Source organism: Balaenoptera ricei, chromosome 3 (assembly GCF_028023285.1).
Source record: "Balaenoptera ricei isolate mBalRic1 chromosome 3, mBalRic1.hap2, whole genome shotgun sequence".
Taxonomy (NCBI): domain Eukaryota; kingdom Metazoa; phylum Chordata; class Mammalia; order Artiodactyla; family Balaenopteridae; genus Balaenoptera; species Balaenoptera ricei.
Genome location: NC_082641.1, coordinates 172,953,461 through 172,979,064, shown reverse-complemented (window position 1 = coordinate 172,979,064; position 25,604 = coordinate 172,953,461). Strand labels below are relative to the sequence as shown.

At 57.5% G+C, this 25,604-nt stretch overlaps 2 protein-coding genes across 6 annotated transcripts; one reads left to right on the top strand and one right to left on the bottom strand.

Annotated features, from left to right (window-relative positions):
• Positions 1 to 142: 142 nt before the first annotated feature.
• On the top strand, positions 143 to 2,974 carry STX10 (syntaxin 10). 2 transcript variants are annotated; one of them, XM_059919801.1, is made up of 8 exons: positions 143 to 240; positions 481 to 650; positions 816 to 910; positions 987 to 1,049; positions 1,993 to 2,100; positions 2,195 to 2,301; positions 2,399 to 2,493; positions 2,592 to 2,974. In XM_059919801.1, the coding sequence occupies exons 1-8, from the start codon at positions 206 to 208 to the stop codon at positions 2,783 to 2,785; spliced, it is 867 nt and encodes a 288-aa protein (XP_059775784.1). In that variant the 5' UTR covers positions 143 to 205; the 3' UTR covers positions 2,786 to 2,974. The 2 variants fall into 2 exon arrangements, with proteins under 2 accessions (XP_059775784.1, XP_059775785.1); XM_059919802.1 differs by having other exon boundaries at positions 2,195 to 2,297; positions 2,592 to 2,680.
• Positions 2,975 to 5,070: 2,096 nt separating this feature from the next.
• On the bottom strand, positions 5,071 to 25,584 carry NACC1 (nucleus accumbens associated 1). Of its 4 annotated transcripts, none has more exons than XM_059918268.1 (6): positions 25,478 to 25,584; positions 9,893 to 10,849; positions 9,633 to 9,806; positions 8,946 to 9,051; positions 8,745 to 8,842; positions 5,071 to 8,113 (listed from the first exon to the last, which is right to left on the bottom strand). In XM_059918268.1, the coding sequence occupies exons 2-6, from the start codon at positions 10,836 to 10,838 to the stop codon at positions 7,851 to 7,853; spliced, it is 1,587 nt and encodes a 528-aa protein (XP_059774251.1). In that variant the 5' UTR covers positions 10,839 to 10,849; positions 25,478 to 25,584; the 3' UTR covers positions 5,071 to 7,850. The 4 variants fall into 4 exon arrangements, with proteins under 4 accessions (XP_059774251.1, XP_059774254.1, XP_059774252.1 ...); XM_059918271.1 differs by having other exon boundaries at positions 25,457 to 25,479; XM_059918269.1 differs by lacking the exon at positions 25,478 to 25,584 and adding an exon at positions 24,228 to 24,286.
• Positions 25,585 to 25,604: the final 20 nt, after the last annotated feature.

The window sequence follows — 25,604 nt, the reverse complement described above, 5'->3', positions numbered from 1 at the left end:
CAAGATGGCGAAAGAGAGAGCGGATGTTTCCGCACTTCGGGCTGCCAAGGCCTCTCTTTCTCCCCTGGCGGCCCAGCTCTCAATGATGGCAGGGGTCACGTGACGGGGGGCGGGGGTGACGGCTCGTTTTGCACCTCTTGGAGGGAACCAGCTTCCCAGGCCGAGAGGGGAGGGGGCTCGGCCTCGGGCGGGTGAGGGGCGTGACATGTCTCTCGAAGATCCGTTTTTTGTAGTCCGAGGGTGAGTGACAGCGATGGGGGAGGACAGAGGGTGTGCTGTCCCCCTGCCAGCCAGTGCCCGCGTGCCAGCCGGAGCATGTCAGGCATTCTGGGCACGGCCGTCGGGATCGCCCCGTGGCCGTGTGGGAGGGGTACGCAGTGGGATATGAGGGTCTCCTGAGTCCCCAGCTCGTTTGGGGGCGCAGTGGTGGGAGGGAGGACCGCCTGCCCCCAGCCGCGCCCGCTGTGCCCCTACCCGCAGCGAGGTGCAGAAGGCGGTGAACACGGCCCGAGGGCTGTACCAGCGGTGGTGCGAGCTTCTGCATGAGGGCGCGGCGGTCGGACGCGAGGAGCTGGACTGGACGACCAATGAGCTGCGGAATGGCCTGCGCAGCATCGAGTGGGACCTCGAGGACCTGGAGGAGACCATCGATATCCTGGGGAGTTGGAGGGCGGCATGGGAGAGCCCACTGAAGTGGCAGGGGACGGTGGGAGCCAGCCCTCGGGGAGGCTGGACACCTAGGAGGTGTTGAGGGCTTTGAGGCAGAGGAGGGCGTTCTGTCGGGCTCTGGCCTTGACTCTTGACCCGCGACTTACGCATAGTGGAAGCCAACCCAGGCAAGTTCAAGCTCCCAGCCGGAGACCTGCAGGAGAGAAAGGTGTTTGTGGAGAGGATGCGGGAAGCAGTCCAGGTGAAGAGAGTTTCCAGTGGGGTGAGGGTGGGGAGGTTGGGGTATCATTACTCTCTGATGCTGTCCTTGCCCCTAGGAAATGAAGGACCATATGGTCAGCCCCGCAGCCATAGCCTTCATGGAGAGGAATAATAGAGAGGTAAGGCGTCCCGACCCAATATCCTCACCCCCTGTCTCTCGGGGTGACCCTCCACTTTGAGTGCAAGCCACCCTCTGTGTCAGTGCTCATCTTCTCTGTGTACAGTTGTCTCCATGCTGTCTACCTGCCTGCTCTTTCTGGATGTGTACACCTGAGCGCTCTCTGTGTGTATAATCTCTTCTGCCTTCTCCTGTGGGTTTATACTGGTTTCCTGTGTGTGTGGGGTGGCCTATTTCTTTCTTTCTTTTTTTTTTTTTTTAGCTCTCTGTGTTACTGTTTTCAGGATTTGATGCTTACCTTTTTAATCTGTGTATGCAGTTGACCTCTCTGGACTTGACCTCTGAGTGGATCCCCATCTGCCTTGTGCATGCACACCATTTCCCTCTGTGGGTGTGCTTGCCCCATGTGTGTACCCACTCATGCCTTTTGTGTGCATTCTCTCTGCTGCCTCTGTCTGTACACCTTTTCCCTCTATGTTGTGTGTTCATTCTTGCATGTTGTAAACAGCAGCCTCACCCATTAAACCCACACGGGGTCTGGGAGGGTGGAGGGCTGAGGTCTGCAGCAGCTTGGAGTCCTATAGCAGGGTCCACATGCCTTCCATGTGTGCTGCTTTGGGTATTAAAGTTCAATTCTTAAATACGTGTGTTTATAGGATAATAACTGTTCTCCCTGGATTAATTCATTAAATCCTTATTCCATCCTCAGGAAACAGGAATTATAGCTCTCCCCATTTTACAGATGAGGAAACTGAGGCACAGGGAAGTCAAGTGATATGGCCTCGGGGTCACCTTGCTAGTAAGTGGTGGCTCTGAGGAACCCAGGCCGTCCCACTCCAGAGACTGCCTTCCTGACAAACCACCATCTAAATTTGCCGCAAACCTTGTCTGTCTCTGCCATGAGTGGGCGACCCTCCCTGAGCCTGTGGTCTTGGCCTCCACAGATGCTGACAGGCAAGCCAGCCACCCTGAAGTCATCCAGTGACTTGCTGGACGCCAGTGTGGTCTCAACCACCTCTCGCTACATTGAAGAGCAGCAGGCCACACAGCAGGTGTGTGTGGGTGGCTGGAGGCCCCGGGCTGGAGGAGCCTTCAGGCAGCTCAGGGCTCCCTGCCGACCACAGTTCCCACCCCTCCAACCTGCAGCTGATCATGGACCAGCAGGATCAGCAACTGGAAATGGTGTCTGGGAGTATCCAGGTTCTGAAACACATGTCCGGCCGCGTCGGGGAGGAGCTAGATGAGCAGGGCATGTGAGGCCAGGACCCCGGGGGTGGGCCAGGAACCCTCGGCCGGCTGCACTGGTGTGCACAGACCCTCCAGGGGCTGATGACATCCTGATCTCGGCAGTATGCTGGACACCTTTGTTCATGAGATGGACCACACCCAGTCCCGGATGGATGGGGTCCTCAGGAAGATGGCCAAAGTATCCCACATGACCAGTGGTGAGTCCCCTGGAGGGGGGTGGCAATTCGGCAGTGGGGGGAGTGGGTTGTGGGTGGTGCTGCCTCCCCTCTGTGAACTCTGACCCTCTTGCCGCCAGACCGCCGACAGTGGTGTGCCATTGTGGTGCTGCTGGGTGCTTCTCCTGGTCCTCATCCTGTTCTTCTCTCTCTGATCCTGGCCCTCCCCAGGAAGCTGGTCCCTCCAGCTGGGGGGGCCAGCAGAGCCCTGCCCCCTGGGAGGAGGGGGATCATGCCTGGGGAGCTGTCCCAAGGCTTCATCCAGAGCCAGTAGGACCCTCAGGGCCCTGGGTGGGAGCCCCCACCACTGGTTCTGTCTCAAGTGCGCTTAGTGGGTGGTGGAAGTAGGGGGACCTCAGACACGCCCCTCCCCATCTCTCCTTCCCGTGCCCCAAAGCCATCGCTTTGCCCGTGTGCCTTCTACATGTGTCAACTTGGAAATAAAATCCCAGCCTTTGTTATATACATTTGTATCATATGATGTGTTGATCTGAACTTGTGGCTGTCCCTGAATGGGAACTCCTGTTCTAAGCCCCCTGCTTGCACATGCTGGGGCCAAGTGTGCATGTGTGCGCATGTGTGTGTTAAGGATTTCAGTGGTTGATATTTGGTGCAGAAAAGACTATTCTGGTTTATTTCTTGGATTTCATGACGGATAATTTTATTACCATCGAAATTCCAAACACTGATTCTTCTTGAGTTTTTGAAGTTCCCCCTAAACGTCTTTTGCTTGTTCTTTGTCTAAGGTAGGTAGGTGAGCCCCTTAGCTGTGGAACTGAGCTGTCACTTCCGAGGGGCCTCTGAGTACCACTGGGCTCCCTCATACACCTGGTCACTTCGATCCCTGTGATGCTTCACTCTAACAAGAAAGCGTTTGTAAATTTAAGGGCTTTGCCATAGAGCCTTCCTGAGTATGAGAAATGATTCCTATAAGCCAGGAAAACTTGTAAGTGCTGTGAATCTTAACTTATTGTCTTAGATGTTTCCATCTTGAGCATTATGTAATCAGGCATCAGGCCCACCCTTCTCAGTCGCTCATTTACACATTGTAAAGTGCTGTTACAAGGATGTCTGTCATTCCATTAGGCTGATTTGTCAAAGAGAACCAAATATGTTCAGATTCTTTATTTTTTTTTGGTCACACCATGTGGCTTTTGGGATCTTAATTCCCCTATCAGGGATCGAACCCAGGGCCCCTGCAGTGGAAGCGTAGAGTCCTAACCACTGGACCGCCAGGGAATTCTGCGCCCCCCGCCCCTTATTTTTTAAATGCAAAACCACTACCACTAATGCTGTGGTTCAGGTTGTCTTGATCCATTCTACACTTGGTTCTAAGTCTTCCTGGGGTTAAAAAATGTGCTTCTGGGAGTCTGACAGTGTTTCCACCTACCTGGGCTTGCCTACATGTTAAGACAGACAGACTTCCTGTTACTTGAGGTGACTCTGGACCAGAGTCACCGGAGGATTTTTGTTGACGAGGCTGTTGGCTCCCCCAAACCCCTGCTTTCTGTTGGCTGAAGCTGGGCTTCAGGACTCCGGAGGGGGCTGGTCTTACTGAAACATGCCCAAGTCACCCTGTGAATTGAGTCACCCTCAATTATCTGCCCCAAGGAAGTCTGGAGCTCCCTCCGATCATCATGGGGTGGTCAGACCTGGACTGGGCGGAGATGAAACCCCTTGTCCACCTCCCCAGCAAAGATCTTTTGATCTGATGGAATCCCTAAGGTCTGTCAGTAGTCTTCCCACACTACTTGAGACATCTCTGAATCAATGGGACCCTAGGGCACATTGCATCTTTTCTATTTCGGTGGTTAGAACATTTTCCCACTCATATCCTCAGGACCCTACAGCTCTTCCAGTTTTGTTTGTTTTTTGGCCACCCTGCACAGCATGTGGGATCTTAGTTCCCTGACCAGGGATCCAACCCGTGCCACCTGCAGTGGAAGCGCGGAGTCTTAACCACTGGACCGCCAGGGAAGTCCCTCTTCCAGGTATTTTAAACAACCACCGGCTGATTTTAGGCTTGCCATCCCGACTTTAGTGTTTCTTCTTCTGATTTTAGTGTTCATTCTGGACGCAGTGGCTCGGGACGGGGCGAAGGGTATGGGCTTATGTTCAGGACACGTTTCTGGGGCTGGGAGTGTCAAATATCATGGAAGGGCAGTGAGTGGGTCTGTAATACACATAATTCCATGGAGCAGCTACCCTTCTAGCTTTGGAGGGGCTCCCGTGGGACGCCCATGCAGGATTTAGGGCTCACACGTGTGAGGGAACAGCCTAGGGAGGGTGTTGTTTGTACATACTGGGGCAACCTGGAAGCTGCTGGAAGCTGTTTTCCCGCCTAAAGAGGGCCCTCCCCTCAGGCCGACATTCTGAGGCATGACGTTTGGCATGGCCGTTCTGAGCACACCCTGAGCCGGGCCCCCACTGCATTTGTCAGTGTGAAGCCCTGGGGAATGGGGATGTTGCTCTGCAGAAGGAGGGGGGCCCTAGTGTGCAGCCAGCGTCCCTTCCTGGGCCCACCACCCCGCGCCCCCAGTGAGCAGCTTGCAGCAGGGCTGTTACAAAGGCGTTTAGTTTATTCTCCTCATCAGTATCACTGATATTCTCATGGTTCACATTTCCCAGTGCGGCTCCTCTTCTTACAGTAGTTAATGTGCAATCTCACTTATGGGCCCGGGGAGGAGGGGCTCGGCCCAGGGCAGGGAGGGTGTTGGCACTCCACGCGGACAGGGCGGGTGGTCTGTCCTGCGTGAAAGAGACGTGGGTGAATGGGCGGCCGGGGGGGGGGGTGGAGGGGGGCCCCCATAGTCTTTTTTGCGTTGGTCGGTGATCCTCCATTCATGTTCCTTCCTGGCTGCCCCGGGGGGTGGGGGTGGGCGGGGGGTCCATGCAGCTCAGGGCAGGGCCGGGCCAGGGGAAGGGAAAGCAGGAAAAGCAGCAGGCCGCCCAAGAGCGGGGAGGGCAGGGCGGGAGGGCGCAGGGGTGGCTCCTGGGGTAAGGCACAACCCTGTCTTTGGCTCTCCTGGTGAGGAGTTTCCTCCCCTGCGCCCCTGCCCAGCCCCTCTCCCCCGCCCCCTCCCCAGACCTATACACACAGTCCAGGGAGCCAGGGGAACCTCCTAGAGTCCCTGAAACAAGAGGGCTCTGCCACCCAACCCAGTGCTGCAGGGGCTCGGAGGAGGGACGGGGCAAGCCCCACCCAAGGACAAGGCGAGGAGGGGCTGGACAGGGGCCTGCCCAGGACAAGGGGGTGGGGAGGGAGAAGACCCCAGTCCCAGAGAGCTGGCCCCCGCTAAGGCCTGGAAGGAGGGGAGCGCCTGGGGACTCCTGCTTCCTTTGGGGGTCTGGCTGGAGCCCCAGCCCACCCCTCGGCCTTGGTCGGCCCGGCAGCTTGCCAAGTAACCAGGATATTGTGCTTTGGGATCTACGCTGGGGTGGGGTGTCAAGGCCAGGATGAGGGGGCAGGGGAGGTGCGACTAAGGTGCTTGTGCTTTAGCTGGGGCTGTCGACTCCCCCCACGCACTCTGGGCTGGCTGAGGGCTAAGGTACTGGGGCTGGGCCAGGAAAGCAGAGCGCCAGGGCCCCGCTGGACTGACCCCCCCCGCGCCCCCCACGCTGGCAGCAAGCAGATGTCAGGAAGGACCCGCTCTCCGCAGGCTGGCAGGGGCTCCTGGGGTGGGGGGCAGGCCTCCAGGTCAGATCCCAGTGGTCCAGCTGGCCCCCACCCCACCTCCCGTAATCCCCTTGCCTTTGGGGAGAGAGAGAGGCTGCTGGGAGCAATGGGCTAGTCAGACTGCGGGGGAGACAGAGGCGGTGAGAACCAGGGCTAGAGACAAAAATGTGAAATTGCAAAGAAACGGACACCCAGCGTGTGTGGGGAGGGGTGCAGGGGGGAGAGTTAAAAAAACAAAAAGAACCCTCCGAGTTTACATGTAGAACTCAAAAAAAAAACACAAAACCACTCGTGGAGCTAGGCCAAGGATAGAAAGAGAGGAATGGTAAAAGAAGATTCTGCAAACAATCTTTAACCATGAAGCGGACCCGGCCCTGCCAGGAGCTGGACTCAGCCAACTGGACAAACCAGGGACACCCTTGCAATGTAGCCCTTGGGAGGAGGCCCTGGGGTTGAGTGTGAGCCGGCCAGACCCACGGGAGCCCAGGCAGAGCGGGGCCTGGGGGCCCCCCCACCCCGGCAACACGCGCTCCCACTCCACACACACGCGCATTCAGCCTGCCCCTGGCTCCCCACTCCATCCTGCCTTCCACAGCCCCGAGGACCGAAGGGGACATCAGACACGGTCCCGTTGGTTTGAAAAATAAAAGGAATCTTATACTTCAATATTTCATTAGCTAAAAAAATGTTTTAAAAAGTATGTACAGGGGGTGGGGGCTGGGAGCCCTGCCGTGGGGGGTGGGGGGGGGGAAGGGAGGGAAAGGCAGCAGCACCCCCCAGCCTGCTCCCCTGGGTTCCACCCCTGGTCCTACTGCCTCTCACGTCTTCATCTGTTTAAAAGCAAAACTTCTACACACGCACGCGCGCACACACACACATGCACACCCACACGCTTCTGCGAGCCCCGGAAACTTCTTCTATCCTCAGAGACCCTCGGTCTGCCCCCAAGGGCCCCCCTCTCAGGACCTGCCCCTCTCAGGCCCCAGGGGGCTGGTGGCGGCAAGAGAGGCTGAGCACAGGTGGGGGAAGAGAAGGGCGCTGGGCCTGCCACCGCCCACCACCTTAGGTCGGTCATGGAGTTTCTCTGAGCCTCAGTTTCCTCAGCTGTAAAATGGGCAGTCCTCACGGCCTCGCCTACCCCAGCCCCCAGGCGCAGGGACAGACGAGGGAGACAGGAAGGCGCTTTTGGAAACGTGGAAGCACTGGGAGGTGGTGGCGGGAGGGGTCCTGAGAACCCGGGGCCCCTGTGAGTCCCAAGGGGCTGCAGTGGTGGGCGGAGGCTGAGGAATGCTCCGGCTAGGTGGCCCAGCGCCTGGGAAGGGGGTCTTCCCAAGCCCCCCAGGCCAGCCCCTCCCTGTGCCTGGCCTGGTGAGTGGGGAGACAGTTGCTAGGGGTTAGGAGAGGGGGAGCAAGAGCCCCCCAACTGTGCACGAGTGTGTGCTACAGAAGGCAACGCAGACCTCGCACCCCCTGCCGTCCTCTCCCAGCCCGGATCCCCGATCGGATTGGGGTCAGGGGGTGGGACGGGGAGGCAGAGGGGCCGGGAGCATGCAGTGCCCCCCGCGGGTCCTGGGGAAGGACAGACAGTAGCTCGTGACCAAGATGGCGGGCGGGTGTGACAGGAGGGGGAGTGTGACAGCCCCGCGGGAGGGTCCGGTGGGGGTTACTGGAGGGCCTCCTCGGCCGAGGGGCCGGCCTCGCCGTCATGGCTGGCCGTCTCGAAGCCGTGCTCCACACCCATCATGTCCGGCTCTATCTTGCCCGTGTAGCTGATGAAGGTGGTGTAGGCGTCACCCTCGGCCATAAGCGGCTTGACCTTAGGGATCCAGCTCTTCCTCACAACGCGGCGGGCATTGGTGCACATGTCGGCTGCGATGGCGTTCATCTCGCTCTCCTTGAAGTTGGGAGCAAAGTTCTGGCAGTAGTCTGTGCGGGCAGAATGGGTAGCTCATGCCGAGTGTGGCCTGGGCCTCCCACCCTCCCAACAGGCACTCAGCCCCCACGCTGCTCCTGAATCTCCGCCCCCCCCCCAACCATGGCACCCCTGAACGCCCCCCCCCTTGGAGATGAGGAAACTGAGGCCTTGCGGACAACACGCTAAACCACATCAGTGGGCCCAGGACTGACAGAGCTTGGCCATGCATATGGGATGTGTGGATTTGATGCGGGATGGCCCAGTGCTCTTGAAAAATGTGGGTCATTTACCAGAATTTAGAAACTGGGAGAGTCCACTTGAAAACCTAGACTTCCCTCCTGACAACTGGCTGAGGCCTGGCCACTTCATCACTCTGACGACCAGCATAAGTTTGAGACCTCCCCTCCCATAGGCTTTGTGGCTTTCCTTCAGTGTCCTACCCACCCCCTCAAGAAATCTCTAACCAAGAACCCTCTAACCAATCACAGCCCTCTTCCCAACAAGCCTAGACTGAACCTCAGAATCCTTCTTAACACCAAACCCTACCTACCCATCCATCAGGGCCAACACCAGAGAAAAGGACCACCTGCCTGATCCAGACCTCCATCCCCCAACCCCGACTCCAGAAAGGTGGACACTTACACTTGACAGCGTGCAGGACGCGACTATCCAGCGGTTTGCGGCTGGGGTTGTTACTGGAAGAGCGGATGCCGGTGCCACAGCTGTTGGCCAGCGTGTTCCTGGGCGAGGGGTATGGGGGAGGGGAGTCAGGCCCCCTGTGGTGGTGGGGGGGCATGGGGCACCCCGTCCTCCCCCACACCGGGGCTCTGGCATGGGCCTCACCGGTCAAAGAAGGAGGCCAGGAGGCGCCGCAGCAGGACCTTGTGCCGCGTGCCCGCACTGACGTGGCAGTTCATGAGCTGCGCCCTGGTGATGTACACGTTGGTGCCTGGAGGGGGGGGGGCGGAGCCAGAGGATGATGGGTGTGGGGGGCAAACCGCCATGTTCCCCACTAGGCCACGCCCCGGCCTGGGCCCAACCAAGACCAGCCCCCCACCACCACTCAACTTACAGCGTCCTCCTCAACACTCAGGAAAGGACAGAGACTGTGGCGCCACCGTCCACGGGACACCCAACGTGCCAGGCCCTTGCCCACAAAACCAACAGCATCAGAAAGAACAGCAGCAGAGGCTCGCACCCTGGCACCCTGAGTCCGAGGGCCAAATTCTTAACCACCGTGTTAATCAACCCTCAAACCACGCTATGAAGCCACTGATCTACTCCCACGTGGCCAACAATGATGGCCCACACTTACACTAGACTCTGGGGTGGAAACCTACAAGCCAGTCTTTGATTTATATCAATGCAAAGCGGTGTGAGCTGCCCCAGGACACAGCCAGCGGGCGGCAGGGCTGGGGTTGGACCTTGAGCCCGGCTCCTAAGCACTGTGCTGCAGGCTGCTGGCCCAGAGGGCATCGAGGCCCAAGGTGGGGGAAGGGGGAATTCAGGGAGCAAGTGAGGCCAGCCCACCTGTTACCAGCTCCAGCTTCTCAGAGGGGTCACCCTCATCGTAGAGCTTGGGGTGGCAGCGGTTGCCGATCTGGTTGATGAGCTCAGCAGGGAGAGACGCCAGGTCTTGCCGCACTCGGATGCGATTCCGGGACTCGGGGGCCACCTGCTCAGGGAGGGCCTCCACCTTCTCGGCTGTCGGGGGCGAAAGCGGTGTGTTGGGGGCGGGGGCGGGGGCGGGGGCGGGGGGCCAGGCTTGGGGTTGTGGTGGGGCACCTCACCGGTCTGGCCGACGTTCATCATGCTGTACATGGTGTACATATTGCAGATCTGTCGGTACTGCTCGTCTGTGCCCTCCTCGCCCGCGTCCTCCTCCTCATCCTCCTCGTGGTAAGAGCCGGGGCTGTCGCTGGTGTAAGCGCTTGAGGTGCCCGGGCTGGTCCGCTCCGACGTGCTGGGCCCACTCACCACTCCGCCGGCCGCTGCCGCCACGCCCCCCGCCGGCTGCCCGGCCCCGGGCCCCGCCGCCACTCCGGTGGGCTGTGCCGCCGCCACCACCGGGGCCTGCTGGGGCGGCCGGTTGGCGGCCAGGTCCGGCGCGGAGAACTTGGCCATTTTGCGGCTGCCGTTGCCACTGCTGCCACCGCCGGCCTCCTTCTGGCTGCTGTCCCACAGCCGCTTGGCCACGGGCGTGCACTGCACGGAGTCCGACTCCTGCTGCTCCGTCTTGACGCGAGACACGAGGGGCAGTGGGGTGCCGCAGGCCGGCCAGCTCGACGTCTGCGCCACAGGGCTCTGGGGCTCGGACGAGGGGGCCTCCTCGGCGTGCAGGCCCTGGGAGTCACAGCTGGGGGAGCTCACCTTGAGGAAGAACTCTGTGCCCTTCTCCATGATCTCCTGGATCTGCAGGAAGCCAGCTGTGTACATGAGCAGGAACTGGTCGCCCATGTTCATGCTCAGTCGGCCCGTGTAGCAGAAGCTGAGGATCTGCTGGAAGGACTGGGGCTGCACAGCCGCCGGCAGCTCCACCACCGCACTCCGGCTGCTGTTGAACAGGTCCCGGAAGTAGGAGCTGCTGGCGGCCAGCACGGCCCGGTGGGCCTTGAAGGCATGGCCCTTGACCACCACGGAGACATCACAGTACAGGCCCTGCAGCCGCTGCTCGTTGAGGCACTCCAGAATGCTGTTGCCGAAGTTCGGGATCTCCATCTGCAGGGTCTGGGCCATGGCGGCGGCGGCTGCGCAGGGGACAGGGAGAGACGGAGGGACAGGGTCAGACGGCAGACTCAGCCCGCCGCAGGGAGACACACGGGAGCGTGGACATCCATGTGGTGGAATTTGCCACGACTGTAAGAATCGCAGGTGCCGCCCACTCCTGTCCCAGCATGGCCTTTCCTCTGTGACAGACTGTCAAATCAGCTAAGTCAGCTATAGGCCGGGGTGGCCTGTGCCGTCCCTTTGCAGAAAGGAGGGCAAAGGCATACTTACACGTCTGTGCTTGAATATTAAATGAGATAACACAGTGAGCCCCCATGAGCATGAACCACCACTAGCACTACACACATAGGGTAACAGGCATAGAGACACCAAGAAGGCAGAGTCATCCGATTTTTCACACTGCGTTTGCAGTGCTGAGCACGTGACCCTCAATCACCATTTGCTGAATGACTGAATGACCACTCGAGAAACCCTGAAACTGCATGAGAACATCACTAGTCACCAGGGCAATGCAAATCCAAACCACAATGAGACACCATTCCACACCCACTAGGCTGGCTAGAATAAAAAAGATAAGTATTGGTGAGGATGAGAAATGAACCGGAACCCTCCTACACTGCTGGTGGGAATGTGAAATGGTGCAGCTGCTGTGGAAAACCGTTCCTGAAATGGTTAAACGTGAAGTTGCCATATGACCCAGGAATTCCACTTCTAGGAATTATTCCTGAGAAACGAAAACATATATCCACACATTCACCTGTACGTGAATGTTTACAGCAGCACTGTCCACAATAGGCAAAAGGTGGAAACAACCCAAATGTCCATCAACTGATGAATGGATAAACAAAATATGGTCGATCCACAATGGAATACTACTCAGTCATAAAGAGGAATGCACTACTGCTACATGCCACAACTTGGATAAACGCTGAAAACATTATGCTAAATGCAAGAAGCCAGACAAAAAGACCACATATTATATAATCCCATTTATATGAACTGTCCAGAACAAGCAAATCAATAAGAGACAGAAAGCAGACTAGTGGTTGCCTGGGGCTGGGGGTGCTTGGAGGATTAGGGGAGTGTGAGCAAACAGGTGCAGGGTTTCTTCTTGCCCTCGTGAAAGATGTTCAGAAATTGTGGTGATGGATGCACAACTCTGAATATACTAAAAACTCCTGAACCTGTACACTTTAAATGGGTGAACTGCTTGGTATGTGCATCTCAATAAAGCTGTAAAAAGAAGAAAGAAACCGTAAGACTAATGTCCTCTGTGTAGAACTGGGGATGAGACTTACCATGTACATTCTTAGGGTCTTTTTTTCTTTTCTTTTTTTTTTTTGGCCACACCACACGGCTTGTGGGATCTTAGTTCCCTGACCAGGGATTGAACCCAGGCCCTTGGCAGTGAAAGCTCAGAGTCCTAACCACTGGACTGCCAGGGAATTCCATCTTACGGTCTTTTAAGTTTTGAACCTGGTGAATGTATTGCCTATTTACAAAAGTAAGTAATATTTAAAAATAAAGTGTGTGGGACTTCCCTGGTAGCGCAGTGGTTAAGAACCTGCCTGCCAGTGCAGGAGACACGGGTTCAAGCCCTGGTCCGGGAAGATCCCACATGCCACGGAGCAACTAAGCCCGTGCACCACAACTACTGAGCCTGCGCTCTAGAGCCCGTGAGCCACAACTACTGAAGCCTGCGCGCCTAGAGCCCATGCTCCGCAACAAGAGAAGCCCATGCACCGTAACGAAGAGTAGCCCCCACTCGCCGCAACTAGAGAAAGCCTGCGCACAGCAACAAAGACCCAACGCAGCCAAAAATAAAATAATTTTTAAAAAACAAAATAAAATAAAAAAATAAAGTGTGTGAAATCACACCACAAACAATTCACCCCAAAGTGCTTGAGGGGTGGGTGGAGAAAGAAATGTGAATTTAAGGAACTGCATGAGACCCTGCTCAGGGAGCCCACCCCCATCCTGACCTGTGAAGTACCACCTGGGGGGCCCTGGCACCTCTCAAATGTGTGACCTTCTGCATCAGAGCCTATTCCATCAGTGCATGTTCCAACCCAGGAGGGAAGAACTGGTCAGGTGAGGACAGCATGCCTGATGCTCTGGGGGCAATCATAAAAGGGCTCTGAGGTAAGATATGGCTTTACAAGTGCCCCCATTGGTAAAACTGAGTCCCCTGCCATTCTATAGTTGTGGAGGGCAGTAGTCCTGAATGGGCAGGTACGGGTGAGAAGAGAGGCCTGAGCAGAGAGTCAGGCTGGTGAGAAGAAAGAGGAAAAAGGTAAAGAGTGTGTGCAAAGGCCCTGAGGCAGGAACTAACTAGAGCTCCCAGCTGTTCTTCTCTCACTCCCATGTTAGCTCTCATGCATCTTTCAGGTTTTTTTCACTAACCAGTCTATTCTAAGCTGCCTCTGTGGGCTGAGGATTGGGGATGCAGTGAAGACTTGGGCCCTACCCAGGTTCATTCAGAAAGGGCTACCTGGAGGAACACAAGGGGCCATGTGCCCATGGGCTCAGAGGTGCACTTCAGGGCAAGGGTGAGTCCTGGCTCACCCAGATCTCTCTGGGCACTGAAATCCATGATTCCCCTCTGCTGTACCCTCCTCTTCCTCATCAAAATCATTGACGCCACCGTGAAAAACAAAAAGGCAATCAGGAGGGGGAGACGGAGACGGGGAAATCCTAATTAGACGGCAGCATGCACGTCCCAGGAGGTCAAACTAAGGGCCGGACAGGCTAGGAGCTGGTGCTTCAGTTTCTCCTACCTCCTCATTCAGAGCTGGGCCTCTGAACGAGGCGGTAGGGGAAACTGAGGCACCAAGAGGAGGCAAAGGATAGAGCCCAGAGAGCCTCCTCCAGGGCCCTGGCAGCCCTGACCCACCTCCCCAGGCTGCCAAACTGAAGACCCCCCGGGTCCTAGGGCCCAAGCAGCCAAGGAAGAGGCTGCCTGGCCTCTAGTCCCTGGAGGCGTGCTCTAGACCCCTGGCTTGGAAGGCTTACACCCCAAGGGGGAGGACCAAGGCAGGACATGCATGCGGTGGGGCCAGAGCCCCTCAGACCTGGGTTCTGCTGCTAGCCCCACTCTGAAGCTGCATGACCTCAGGCCAGCCCCTCACCTCTCTGTGCTTCAGTTTGTTTATGTGTAAAATGGGGAGGTATACATCCAACCCACCCCATGGACTGCAAGGTGCTGGGCACACAGCCCTGAAGAGGACTGGTTGTGCCCACACGTAGCTCACTGTCTAGTGAGGAGACACAGGGTGTGATTTAATTTTAGTTGGGGTGAGTGTGTCACTGAGTGGGCGAGGTAAAGATGGGGACATGGAGACAGCAACCAACAGTCCTGGGCAGGAAGGAACCAGGTGCGGTCTGGAGATGCCAAAGGAGGCCAGTGTGGCTGGAGAGCGGCACGGGGTGTGGGACAGGTGGGCCCTGGCCTGGTGAGGATGAATGTCAGAGTGAGCAATGGGAAGCCTGGAGCAAGGGAGACTGGGCCCAGACCAGCTTTGGGAGAATTCCCAGCATCAGCGGCGGGGACAGAGAGAAGGGGGTGAGTGACTCAGGAATGAGTCTCTACGGGAGACAGGGTATTGTTTTAAAAGTTGTAGACAGGGGGGGCTTCCCTGGTGGCGCAGTGGTTGAGAATCTGCCTGCCAATGCAGGGCACACAGGTTCGAGCCCTGGTCTGGGAGGATCCCACATGCCGCGGAGCAACTAGGCCCGTGAGCCACAGCTACTGAGCCTGCGCGTCTGGAGCCTGTGCTCCGCAACAACAGAGGCCACGATAGTGAGAGGCCCGCGCACCGCGATGAAGAGTGGCCCCCGCTTGCCGCAACTAGAGAAAGCCCTCACACGGAAACGAAGACCCAACACAGCCATAAATAAAAATAAATAAATATATTAAAAGGAAAAAAAAAAAAAAAGTTGTAGACAGGGGACTTCCCTAGCGGTCGAGTGGTTAAGACTCCGAGCTTCTACTGCAGGGGGCCCGGGTTCGATCCCTGGCTGGAGAACTAAGATCCTGCATGCTGCACAGCGCGGCCAAAAAAAGTTGTATAGATAGGTACTCCTCCAAGGAGACTGTCAACTCCAGAGAAGGCAGGCATGCTGGCAGATTTGTTCATGATTAGCTCATCAGAACAGAGAGAGGCGGTCAATAAATATTTGTAAACGTGTCAAATAGTGTACCAAGGCAGGAATAGACTGCTCCTGCCTGGGAAAGGGCAGCTGCGGGGTGGGGGTGGGGAAGCATGGGGGAACGGGGGGAGGGGGCTGAGGCAGTACACATATGGGTGTGGATGCTTCTGGGGCCACGGAGGGTGTTCCAAAGTGTCCTCCTAACTGTGCTCGGTGTGCTGGACACTGTTGCACGCATTTCCCGAAGGCTACCGAAGTGCTCGCAGCACTCTGCAGTGAAGGCTAGCAGGGCCCCACTTTATGGGTGGGGATCACAGCACCGCCCTGCCCCGTCCCAAGCAGTTGGACTTCAGGGCCTGACCCCTCACCGGGAACTGGTGCAGGATGGCTTTGTGGTGAGCGCTCAGCATGGGGGCGATAAGGTTCTCAACAGGAGGGAACAGAGACGCAAGGAGGAGGGCTCCCGAGGGCGAGAGCCAACCTGACATTCAGTCTGGGGTCCCCAGGCCTCGTGAACCCCATGGGGCCTCAGAGCCCAGCACCCAGCGCTTTGAAGCCTTCGACTAGCAATGGCGGGGCGGGAACACAACTTGTGCAAAAGGCTGATGCAATCCGTGCACAGGCACGCACCCTCTGCAGTGACAGGGAGTGGGGTGCTACGTCTGCCTCGCTGCCCCTGTAAGTAGGACAGGGTATGTGGGGGGGGGGGGTGGAGGTGGAAGAGGCCACTGGAGACCACTGGAGACCCCAGAGACCCACCCCTGGATCGCGGCACCAATCCAGGCTGCCGGACTCAGAAAAACAATGGCCGGTGGTCCTGCCCCTCACCTACACCGCCCGTGAGGGAGGAGCCATGGAGCCAGATCGGGCTTCCAGAGGAAACAGGTTGAAAGCAGCTGGCGCTCAGCCTGGGTCACCTGCTGGTTGGGAAGTGGTAGGATGGAGAGCTGGGGGGGGCGGGGGGGGCGGGGCGGTTCTCTAAACCAGCCTACAGTTCAGTCCTCACCAGCCCGAGCCCCTCGCCTGTACTGCACGGTTCCCCTCAGCCAGACCTTTACCCAAGCTGTGCACCCTGCCCGGAGCACCCTTCTCCCACTACCCACATCTTCCTCCTTCACCCTCAGCTGCCCCGTGCTCTGAGAACTCACCAGACTGGAGAAGATGCCCTCTTCTGCACTCCCCCCAACCCCAAAGCCATAGGGCCCTTATGCTTACCTCTGAGAACATTAAATCCCACTTGACTATAATCTCTCCTGGGCAGAAAACCGTATTTGAATTCTCTCTCCTCACAACTTGGCACATCAGTCCGCACACCTTCTGGGGTGCCCAGATCCCCCTGGAGGGAAGGGGTAGCCCCCAGACCCACACAAGGCCAAGGGGACCCTTCCATCGCTACTCCTGGCCCCGGAAGAGGGTGGGTTTCCTGACGAGACGCAAGGGCACGACACATGGTTTCCATGGCCTCTCAACAGTCACTCAACAAATATTTGCCAAGCGCCTTGCCTGGGGCAGGAAGTGCCCAGAGCCTGGGGCAGGCCACCACTAAGACAAGGCCCTGCCTCCGGAGCTCGTGGTCCAGCGAGAGACACGACCATTTATCCAGGGTCACTCGGATCAACGAGCTGCAGGTCCACACCTCTGATCTCACGCAGAGGAGGGGACACTGGAGCTGAGATCTGGGGGGCACAAGGGGGTGGAGGTGGGGGGTGATCTAACGGGGCAGTGGTGGGCTGGGAGCGTGGCCCTCAAGGCACAAGGAAAGTGTGCAGAGCCCCAAGGGAGAAGCAGGCACGGCCCTTCCAGAAACTGGAGGAAGGCAAAGCTGGCTCTGGGCTCAGTCTTTAGTCTGCTTCTCTCCTTGGGGGATCACACCCAGTCTCAGGGCTCTGCTGTGGACTAAACTGTGTCGCCCACCCCAATTCCTAAGTTGAAGTTCTAATCCCCCGTGTGGTTGTATTTGGAGACAGGGTCTTATTTGAAGGTAATTAAGGTTAAAAGAGGTCATAAAAGTGGGGCCCTAATGCAACAGAACTCTTTGTCCTTATAAGAAGAGGAAGAGAGATTTCCCTTTCTCTCTCCAAGCGCACACACTAAGGGCCACGTGAGCACACTAGAATCCAACCAGAACCTGACCGCGCTGGCATCTTGGACTTCCAGCCCCCAGAACTGTGAGCAAATGTCTGTTGTTTAAGCCGCCCAGTCTATGGTATTTTCTTATGGCGACCCAAGCAGACTAAGACAGGCTCAAAACACCATCTACTTGGACTTCCTTGGAGATCCAGTGGTTAAGACTCCATGCTCCCAATGCAGGGGGCACAGGTTTAATCCCTGGTCAGGGAAGATCCTGCATGCCGCGGCCAAAAAAAAAAACTAAACAAATACCATCTACTCACCCCACAACTCCCTCATGGAGCCCCTGGCCTGGACCTCCCCTTGGACGGCAGACTTGCACATACCCCAGATGCCCACACAATGCTTCCTCAGCCGAGCCCTCCTCCCCTCAAGCCTGCTCTGGCTGCAGTGTACACAGGCTCTATCTAGCCCTCCTTGCTTGGGTGAAGACCCTAGGACTCACACCTCCGATTCCTTCAAAACCAGTTCTCACCACCTAGGCCCCTACGATGTGTAAGGGGGCCCTGCACAGTAAGGACTGCTTGCTCTCAGACCTCCTACAGTGCAGGCCCCAAGATGGTCACAGCCCTTCATCCCCTCCTGATCCCCTAGCTCAGATTTCCAAAGACAGCCTTTCCCAACCCCGATTCCTCCGGCCACTTCTCCTGCTTCATTTTTCCTCCTTGGCACTTCCCACCATCTACCAACTAGATGTGTCCTTGGCTTTGTGTGAGCTCCACCAGGGCAGGGTGACTGCCTGTCTGGTTCACACTACTATGTCCCCTGCCCCTACAACTAGACAGGCACACAGTGGACGCACAATCGTTGTTTGCGGAATGAATGAAGAATTATTTCTGTTACTTACAACTACACTCCCCTTTTAGTCGCACTGTGACTAGAACAGAGGGGGGACTTGGAAGAGGTCTCTGAGGCTGGGCAGGGGTGCCACCCGCACCGCAGTGGGGGCCGCCGGGGCCAACGCAGAGGGTGCTGCTCAGACAGACACCCTCCTCTGGCAGCCACAGCAGGTGGGTGGCCTGCAGTCAGGGTCCCACTTGGGGCTCAATGTAACTGAACTTGGGATTCCCACCGACTGCTGCCCTACTGCCTGATCCCGCTGGGGTGCGACAGGCTTGCAGCGGAAGTGCTTGTGTGGCAGTGCAATTCCTGGGGGTGGAAACTGCCAGCTCTTTGAGGAGGGAGCTCTGGGTACCCCAGCCAGCAGAGGCTGGGGGACAGATCTGTGTCTGCCTCACCAAGGACTGTCTTTTCTGGCTGACTTTCCAGGGAAGTGGTGAGCTGCCCATTGACATGTAAGCTGGTTAAGGGAACCCACTAACTCCAAGCCTAAGAAGGACAGAAGGCCGCTGGAAAGCCCCACAATCCTTCACCCAGCTCAGCATGAGGTCAGAGTGACAGCTGGGGGCAGGAAAGTGGCACACCCCCCAGGCTGCTCGGGGTGCATTCCTGGCCCAAAGCCATTCGGACCCTCTGCAGGAGCCGAACTGGAAGGTAGTTTAGGCAAACATTAGCTAGTGAAGAACAAGGCGATACCCGACTGCACAGATCTTTTTTAGGTACATGCACATTTAATTCATTTTCTTTTTCCCTGAAAACCTCCTGTTAACTCCACAGTGGGTGACAGGATTAGCAACCACAGGTGGCATGGACGTTGCCCCTACTGTGCACCAGCACCTGATGAGGGCTCAGCTATTCCTCTCACCAGTTTCTGAGGAAGAAATGAGTCTTCCTGCCATTTTACAGATGAGGAGAGCAAGGCCCAGGATGGCACCCAGGCCACGTGGCTCCTGTCCAAGAGCCACAGAGGAGGGGACACTGGAGCTGAGTGTTGGGGCTTCCTGACCACGGCCGGCCCAGGCTGCACTCGTCCTCTGCATGGTCCTGCTGCTCCCTGTGGCAGGCGGCCACCTCAGCTAGACCCATTTCATGACTGGGAAAACTGAGAAACCAGAGCTAAGGGAAGCCATGACCCAAGCTGGGGTCTGCTGCCCACCTGGGGCCCCAACCCCAGGGTTCTGGGTGCTGCTCTCCCTGTTCCCCCCCAGAGGCCTTCTTCCTTCACCCAGCCTCCCCCAGCTACTCTCTACCCTTCCTCCCCTCACTGCCACCTCCGGGAATGAGCATTCTAGCCTGCTGCCTCTCCTCCCTCCCTCCTCCCACTCTCTCCTCGAAGTCCTCAGCAATCTGGCTTCCGCCTGCAGCAGCTCCTAGGAGAACCCAGCCAGGCCCCACCCCCCTCCCACTCTGACCTCAAGCCCACCTTTGTGAGTTACCTCATACTCCCTGTGTGCCTCCAGACCCAAGGACAAGGGGGCGGGGCAGCAGCTGCACAAAGGGTGGAGGGAAGTGCAAAGGCCCTGAGGTGACCTTGGGGAGGCTAACACAAAGGAGGCAGGCGGGTGGGCGGTTACTGGGGATGGGTCGTGGAGATGTGCTTGGAGACCCTGCAGGGCCTTGGCAGGACAAAAGAATCAGAATCCTGTTTTACTAGGCTCAAATATCCCTTACAAAGCTTCCCGCTTAGAATTACGCTTTCCTTCCTCTACGCTCCCAGAAAACATTTATCTGTACTAGTGCTTACCACCCCCCCACGTCAGTCTTTCCCAACTATGAAACAAGCAGCCACCTCACAAGGCTGTTTTAAGGATTAAACCACCTTAAGGTAACACGGGTAGGTAAGTTGGTGCTGACTTTGCAGCCAGTGCCCAGCTGCTATTATTAGTTATGTTCCCTTCTGTCTGCCCCCCTAGCCCCTCGCAGGACTGCAAACTCCCTGACAGCAGCACAGGCATCTTATACCGCTCACCACCTCCCAGAACCTTAGGCCATTTCATGAGCTATCAGGCCGTACTTACTGAGAGCTCCCCGCACTGCCTTCCCAGCACCAGTTGATCACACCCCAGACACCAACCTCTCACATGACCCTCCCAATAACCACGCCACGGGGAGCCCCAACTGAGGCCCTGCTGCCACTGGGGCCAGATCATCCTCTGTGGTGGAGGCTGCCCTGTACATTATATGATATTGAGGAGCATTCCTGGCCTCTACTGTGACAGCTGTGACAACCAAAAATGTCTCCAGACATTTCCCAAGCATCCCTTGAGGGGGACAGAATCACCTCTGGTTGAGAACCACTGCAGTGCAGGTATGCCTGCTTGTCCCCACTTATCAGATGCGGAAACTGAGGCGCCAAGGCCACAACGTTTGCCCAGGGTCTCCTGGCTGAGCAAGGTGGCGCTAACAGTGGAATCTGACTCTCCACTACACCACGTTTGCTCACCTTTACCCACCCTCTGCTTAATTCAGTCATGGTCCTCAGAGAGGGCTCTCGGATCTCCAAGGATGCTGAGACCTTCACATCCTGTCTATCCTGAGGAGACAGGGGCAATGATCACAACCAGATACTGGACGCAACGAGACAGCCACCTGTTCAGTCCCACCTCACAGCCTCTGTGGCTCAGAAGGCTCTTCAGGAGGAGACAGAGGGATGACACTCTTGACCAAGGGGACCCAGGAGCAGAGGCAGGGAGGTGGGCCTGTGTGCTCAAGCTAGGCATAGGCTTAAGTGATTTACAAATGGGGGGAAAAGTGCTCAGAGCAGCGTGGCACCCAGGAAAGGGATGGGACTGATGAGAGGCAGGGGGGACCCAAGAGAAGGAGCAGAGGCTGGTGCAAACACCACCTCCGTGTCTTCAAGGCCGGCTCACTGTCACCTCAAATGCTGCAAGCCCCACCTGAACCTGGCAGGCCCTCCTCCACCACAGTCTCTGGCAGTGACACTGATGAGCCGGGTCAGACCTTCCTGGACCAGCCCGCAACCCTCTCCAAACCCCATGCCTCCAGGCTGACCTCCATGACGGGTCCTGCCAAACTGACCAAAACTCATTTCCTTGCAGCCCTGCGCAAGAACCTGCTGGGGCTCCCCACTGCTCGGCCAGGGCACCAGATTTTAGAAGGCCTTGGATGCAGGCCAAGGGGTCTGGACTTGCATCTGGGGGCGATGGGGGGATCCAGGAGACCCTGAGATCAGACGCTTCTTTTCTGGGAACGGCACTAAGGGTCTCTATCTCCACGCCAGGGTCACCCTTCACTCCTTCCCTCATAAACACAAAATGTTTAGAGCACTTAGCAGGAGCCTGGCACATGCTAAATAAAGGCTTTCAATGTGTTGTCCTGTCTGCCTAGAACATTCGCCCCTCCCTGCCCCAGCTCCCCCACCAGCAGGCTGATCTCTTATTATTCAGAGCTCAGCTCGCCTGGAAGCCTTCCCTGACCACCCAAATCTCATGCTTTCCACCCACCCCAGCACCATCACTTCACTTGGTTTTACTATATTCATGAATGCGGGGATATCAGAAATGAGCTTGATCATTTGTTTGTCTGAGGTCAGTCACCTTCAGACAAACCTTTGTCTAGCCTTCACTAGAAGTTGCTGAGAGCAGTTCTAGGAGCTGCTTTTCAGGGCTGCTCCCCGGGCCCCAGCAGGGAGTTGACACCCATGTGAAATCAAACTGTCCCAAGGGTCCCTTTACTTGTTGCTCTTGCCTGCCAGGCTATTTTGGCCTCCTCTGGCGCCCCAGGTCTGGGCACCCTAAATCCTCACAGAAAAGCAATTATTAAGAGTGCTTTCTCCAGCTCCAGGCACAGGCTCGGACTCACTGCCCCCTTCTCTGCCATCCACACACAGCAGCCAACTACTACCAGTCTCTGCCCCCATTCCAGCTCTATGACTGGAGGCAGCTGCCCCATCCTAAGTACCCAGCCCGGAGCCCCGGCTGAGGCCCCAGGCTGCGCCACGGCAGCCAGCCTCAGCCCAACCAGGCAGGGGGAAGGCTTCTTTACATGGGGCTGCTGGCCCAGTTTCTACCCCTCCCAGAACCAGGCGGCCAGCCAAAGAGGGGAGGAGGGCCGAGCCCAGGTGGGGGCAGTTCTAGGAACTACAAGGAGATTGGGGGAAGGGAGGGAATGAGGTGACAACCCATCATTAAACCCAGATCTAGCTGATACCACTCGACCCAGCAGTTTGTGGTTCCTGCCTCCGGTGCTGAGGCTCCCAAGTCAACGTTCCCAGGACACACTGGTAGCGGCTTTGCAGTTAGCCCAGAGAGAAGGAACAAAAGCAGGGGTGGTCTGACCGGGGACCAAACAGAGGAAAAGATAAACCAGGAAAAAAAGCAAAAATCCAGCTCCAGAGCCAGGTTCCATCCTCATAACCACCTCCCTCTGCCAGCCCACAGCTCTGTGACCCCTGACCTCTTGGCTCCCATTAGAACAGGGATGACCTTGCCTCTGGGAAAAAAGCTTCCGCTGATCTGGCTCCCTGGAACACCAGGAAAACTGTCCGCAAGGCTACTGACCCATCCCTTGGGATAGGCAAGAGAAGAGTCCTGGACAGAGAATTCCCACCAGGGAATCCAGAACAGTGAGCTCTTCCAGTCACGCCCCTCAAAGGCCAGCTCCAGGGGGCTGCGGGCTGGGGCTGAGGGTCAGTCAATCCCAGTCTGCCACTGTTTAGCTGTGGGACCTGGGACAAGCCACCGAGCCGCGGCTTCCTCCCCTGTACCATGAAGAAGGCCTAAGTTGAGCTGGTGGTGGTGAGCAATCGATGAGCTCATCTAACCAGCAAGCTCAGCACAGGGCCTGCCCCAGGAAGAGCACTGCAGAGGCAGAGCCCTGGGACCCGGAGCGCCAAAGGCCTGGGCCAGGGTGTAGGTGCCTGGTTTGATCCCTTTCTTGGTGACCTGCCTTCACCCCATCAGGAGCCTTCAAGACAATGATGAGCCGGGTCAGACCTTCCTGGACCAACCCGCAACCCTCTCCAAACCCCATGCCTCCAGGCTTCAAGACACAATGAACAGAGCTTTATATGCTCACCTCCCAGTAACTCACCTGCGGAGAGCTGGTGCCTGAAAGGTAGTGAGGTCCCAACCCCTAGGCTTGAGCCTCAAGGCTCTGGTCACAAAAAGTGGGGAAAGAATCTTAGGACCCTAAGATACTCAGATAACAGGGGCCGAGCTGCCTCCCTGCCGATATATGGGGTGGAGGTGGGCAAAAGGGTGGTAAACAAGATGCCCGAGCTAGGTGTTCCAGACTATTTCCCAAGCTGCCCACACAAACGCCCAGCTGCCGGGCTAGCACCTTGGAGCAGTCAGCAGAGGCTTGCCCAAAGGGTTTGTCGGGACCCAGAGCCTGAGACAGGCAGGGATGAGGTGTGAGAAAGAAGAAACCCCTCAGATTTGGCCCCAGGCTAACACCTGGACGGGAGAGGGGGGGAGGGGGTGCGCCTTGGCACTTGCATTTTGATCACACTAGTTTCTCCGGACCCGCTCCCACATCCCCACTAGCCTACTTAGCCCAAAGGCTCTGCCTCCCCCGGACTCCCAAAGCTCCTACAGTAGTTCCTCAACCTACCTGATCGCCTCCGTATCAGGCCCTCGCCACCCCCTCCCCACTCTCCGAACCGAAACCTCATGTGACCCCTGCAAACATTTCAGGGATCTCCTAACCGCCCCCACTAGAACTAACTCCGCCCACACCCACCCTGCCCCACTTCCTGGGCTTCTCCTCAACCGCCCCCAGGCCTGTAACCTGACCCACCTCCTCCAGCGCCCCGACTGTACCTGCCAGCCCGGCCCCTCCCCGCCCCCCCTCGGGGCCGTTTCCCTCCGGCCAAGCCACTCTCCCCTCCTCCCCCATTCGGCCGGCCCAAAGCCCGACTCCTCCTCCCCCTCCCCCTCCCCCTCCGGTCTCCCCGGGCGCCTCCTCACTTTTCTTCCACCGGCCCTCCCTCCAACTTCCCGGCCCCCAACCACCCCTGCACCTGCCCGGGCCTGGTCTCGCTCCCCTCTCGCGGGGAATGACAGGAGGAGGTCTGGGCCCGATCCCGACGCCCCCAAGCTCCGCGGCCCGGCCCGGGGCTGAACGCTCAAGGCCGTTCGCGGGGACCGGGACTCTCCGCACTCGGGCCGGGGCACAGTGCAGGCTGCTAACCAAGTTCCTCCCCGGTCGGAGGAGGCCCCCATGTCCTCCTCCCTCAGCCCTTAGCCGGACCTCGGATGCCCTCCGCCCGCCCCGGCGAAAGGAGGCCGGAACCGGGCCTGGGGCGGGCCGCCTCACCTGCGCCGTGGCCGCGCTCCGGGGGCTCCCGGCGAGCTCCGCAGCGGCGGCTGGGGCCGGGCCTGGGCCCGGGGCGCGCCCCCCTGCGCCGGGGCCTCGGCGTCCGCCTCCGCGGCCTCCGCGGCCTCCGCTTCAGCAGCAGCGGCAGCCGCGGCGGCCATTCATTGTGGGCCAGGCCGCCCCAGCCGAGCGCCGAGCGAGCGCAAGGCGCGCCGCCGCCGCCGCCGCCGGGCCGGGGAGGAGCGGCCGTGGCCCCGCCTACGCACCGCCCCCAGTGCCTGCCCCCGAGGCTAAGCCAGCCGAGCGCCGAGCGCGCCCCTTCTCTCCTCAGTCTCTTCCCTCGGCCCCTCGGAATCCCCGTCAGGACCTTGGCTCTGCTGCAGAGTTCGAGTCCCGACCTCGCCACCATTTAGTCCCGCGACCTTAAACAAGTCGCTCTGCCTTTCGGAACTTTAGTTTCCTGTAAAAACGCAAACAATAATATCTGCTGTTTACTGTGCCAGGCACTGTTTTAGGTTCTTTACGGGATTATCTCGTTTAAACTTCACAGTAGTATCTTTAGGTAGGAATTATTTTATAAACACACACACACACTTTATAGAAAATAAGAAAGGGAGGCACAGAGAGAAGAAGAAGCCTGCTCCAGATCACACAGCAAGGAAGTGGTGGCGGGTGCCAGGATTCAAAACCGGGCCCAAGAAGAAACAATAAACGTTAACACTTGTAGGATGCTTATGCGACGCCAGATTCCATTCTAAGCATTCTACCTGCACTAACTCGTTTAATTCTCATCACAACTCAATAACGAACGTTAAAAAGTTCTGCCCATTTTGCAAATGGGGAAATATAAGCAGAGAGCATTAAGAACAAGTAGGAAGGCAAGCTGGGGCTGGAACCAGTCAGTACCGACACTACGGTCTCCTTTCCTACACCGGTTAGAACCTTCTGAGGGTTTGCTGTGTGAGAGAGCCTACTTTGCACATTTTCCAGGCATTCTGTCGCTTAATCTCTGCTCTGTCTTGGAAGCTAGGACTCTTATTTAACAGGTAAGGAAAGTGAAGCCCAGAGAGTTTAAGTAACTTGTCAAGAGCATGTGATAGGACTGGGATTCAAACGCAGGAAATCTGATTTCAGAGCCTGAGTTATTCCCGCAGGGTGCCCTGACATACTGTGTTTACAAAACCCAGCACACAGGAGACGATCAATAGATGTTAGATTTCTCCGCTTACCGCCCCTTTTCTGAGTCTCACCTTCCTCATCCGTGAAATGGGGCTAGTGACGTGTCCCCTCCCAGGGGAGCCGCAGTGATTAAGGCCGTCACACAACACTTTCAGCGCTTTCCGCCGTGCATTTTGATCCCAGCTGCCCACTATAGGT

Excerpts from the sequence above, each read along its gene's own strand:
- STX10 (XM_059919801.1), top strand. The coding sequence starts at position 206 with ATGTCTCTCGAAGATCCGTTTTTTGTAGTCCGAGG. Across the intron at positions 2,101-2,194 it reads AGCAGCAGGCCACACAGCAG|CTGATCATGGACCAGCAGGA; the intron begins GTGTGTGTGGGT and ends TCCAACCTGCAG. Across the intron at positions 2,494-2,591 it reads AGTATCCCACATGACCAGTG|ACCGCCGACAGTGGTGTGCC; the intron begins GTGAGTCCCCTG and ends TCTTGCCGCCAG.
- NACC1 (XM_059918268.1), bottom strand. The coding sequence starts at position 10,838 with ATGGCCCAGACCCTGCAGATGGAGATCCCGAACTTCGGCAACAGCATT. Across the intron at positions 9,052-9,632 it reads GAAGCTGGAGCTGGTAACAG|GCACCAACGTGTACATCACC; the intron begins GTGGGCTGGCCT and ends CCCCCCCTCCAG. Across the intron at positions 8,114-8,744 it reads CGTCCTGCACGCTGTCAAGT|ACTACTGCCAGAACTTTGCT; the intron begins GTAAGTGTCCAC and ends CTGCCCGCACAG.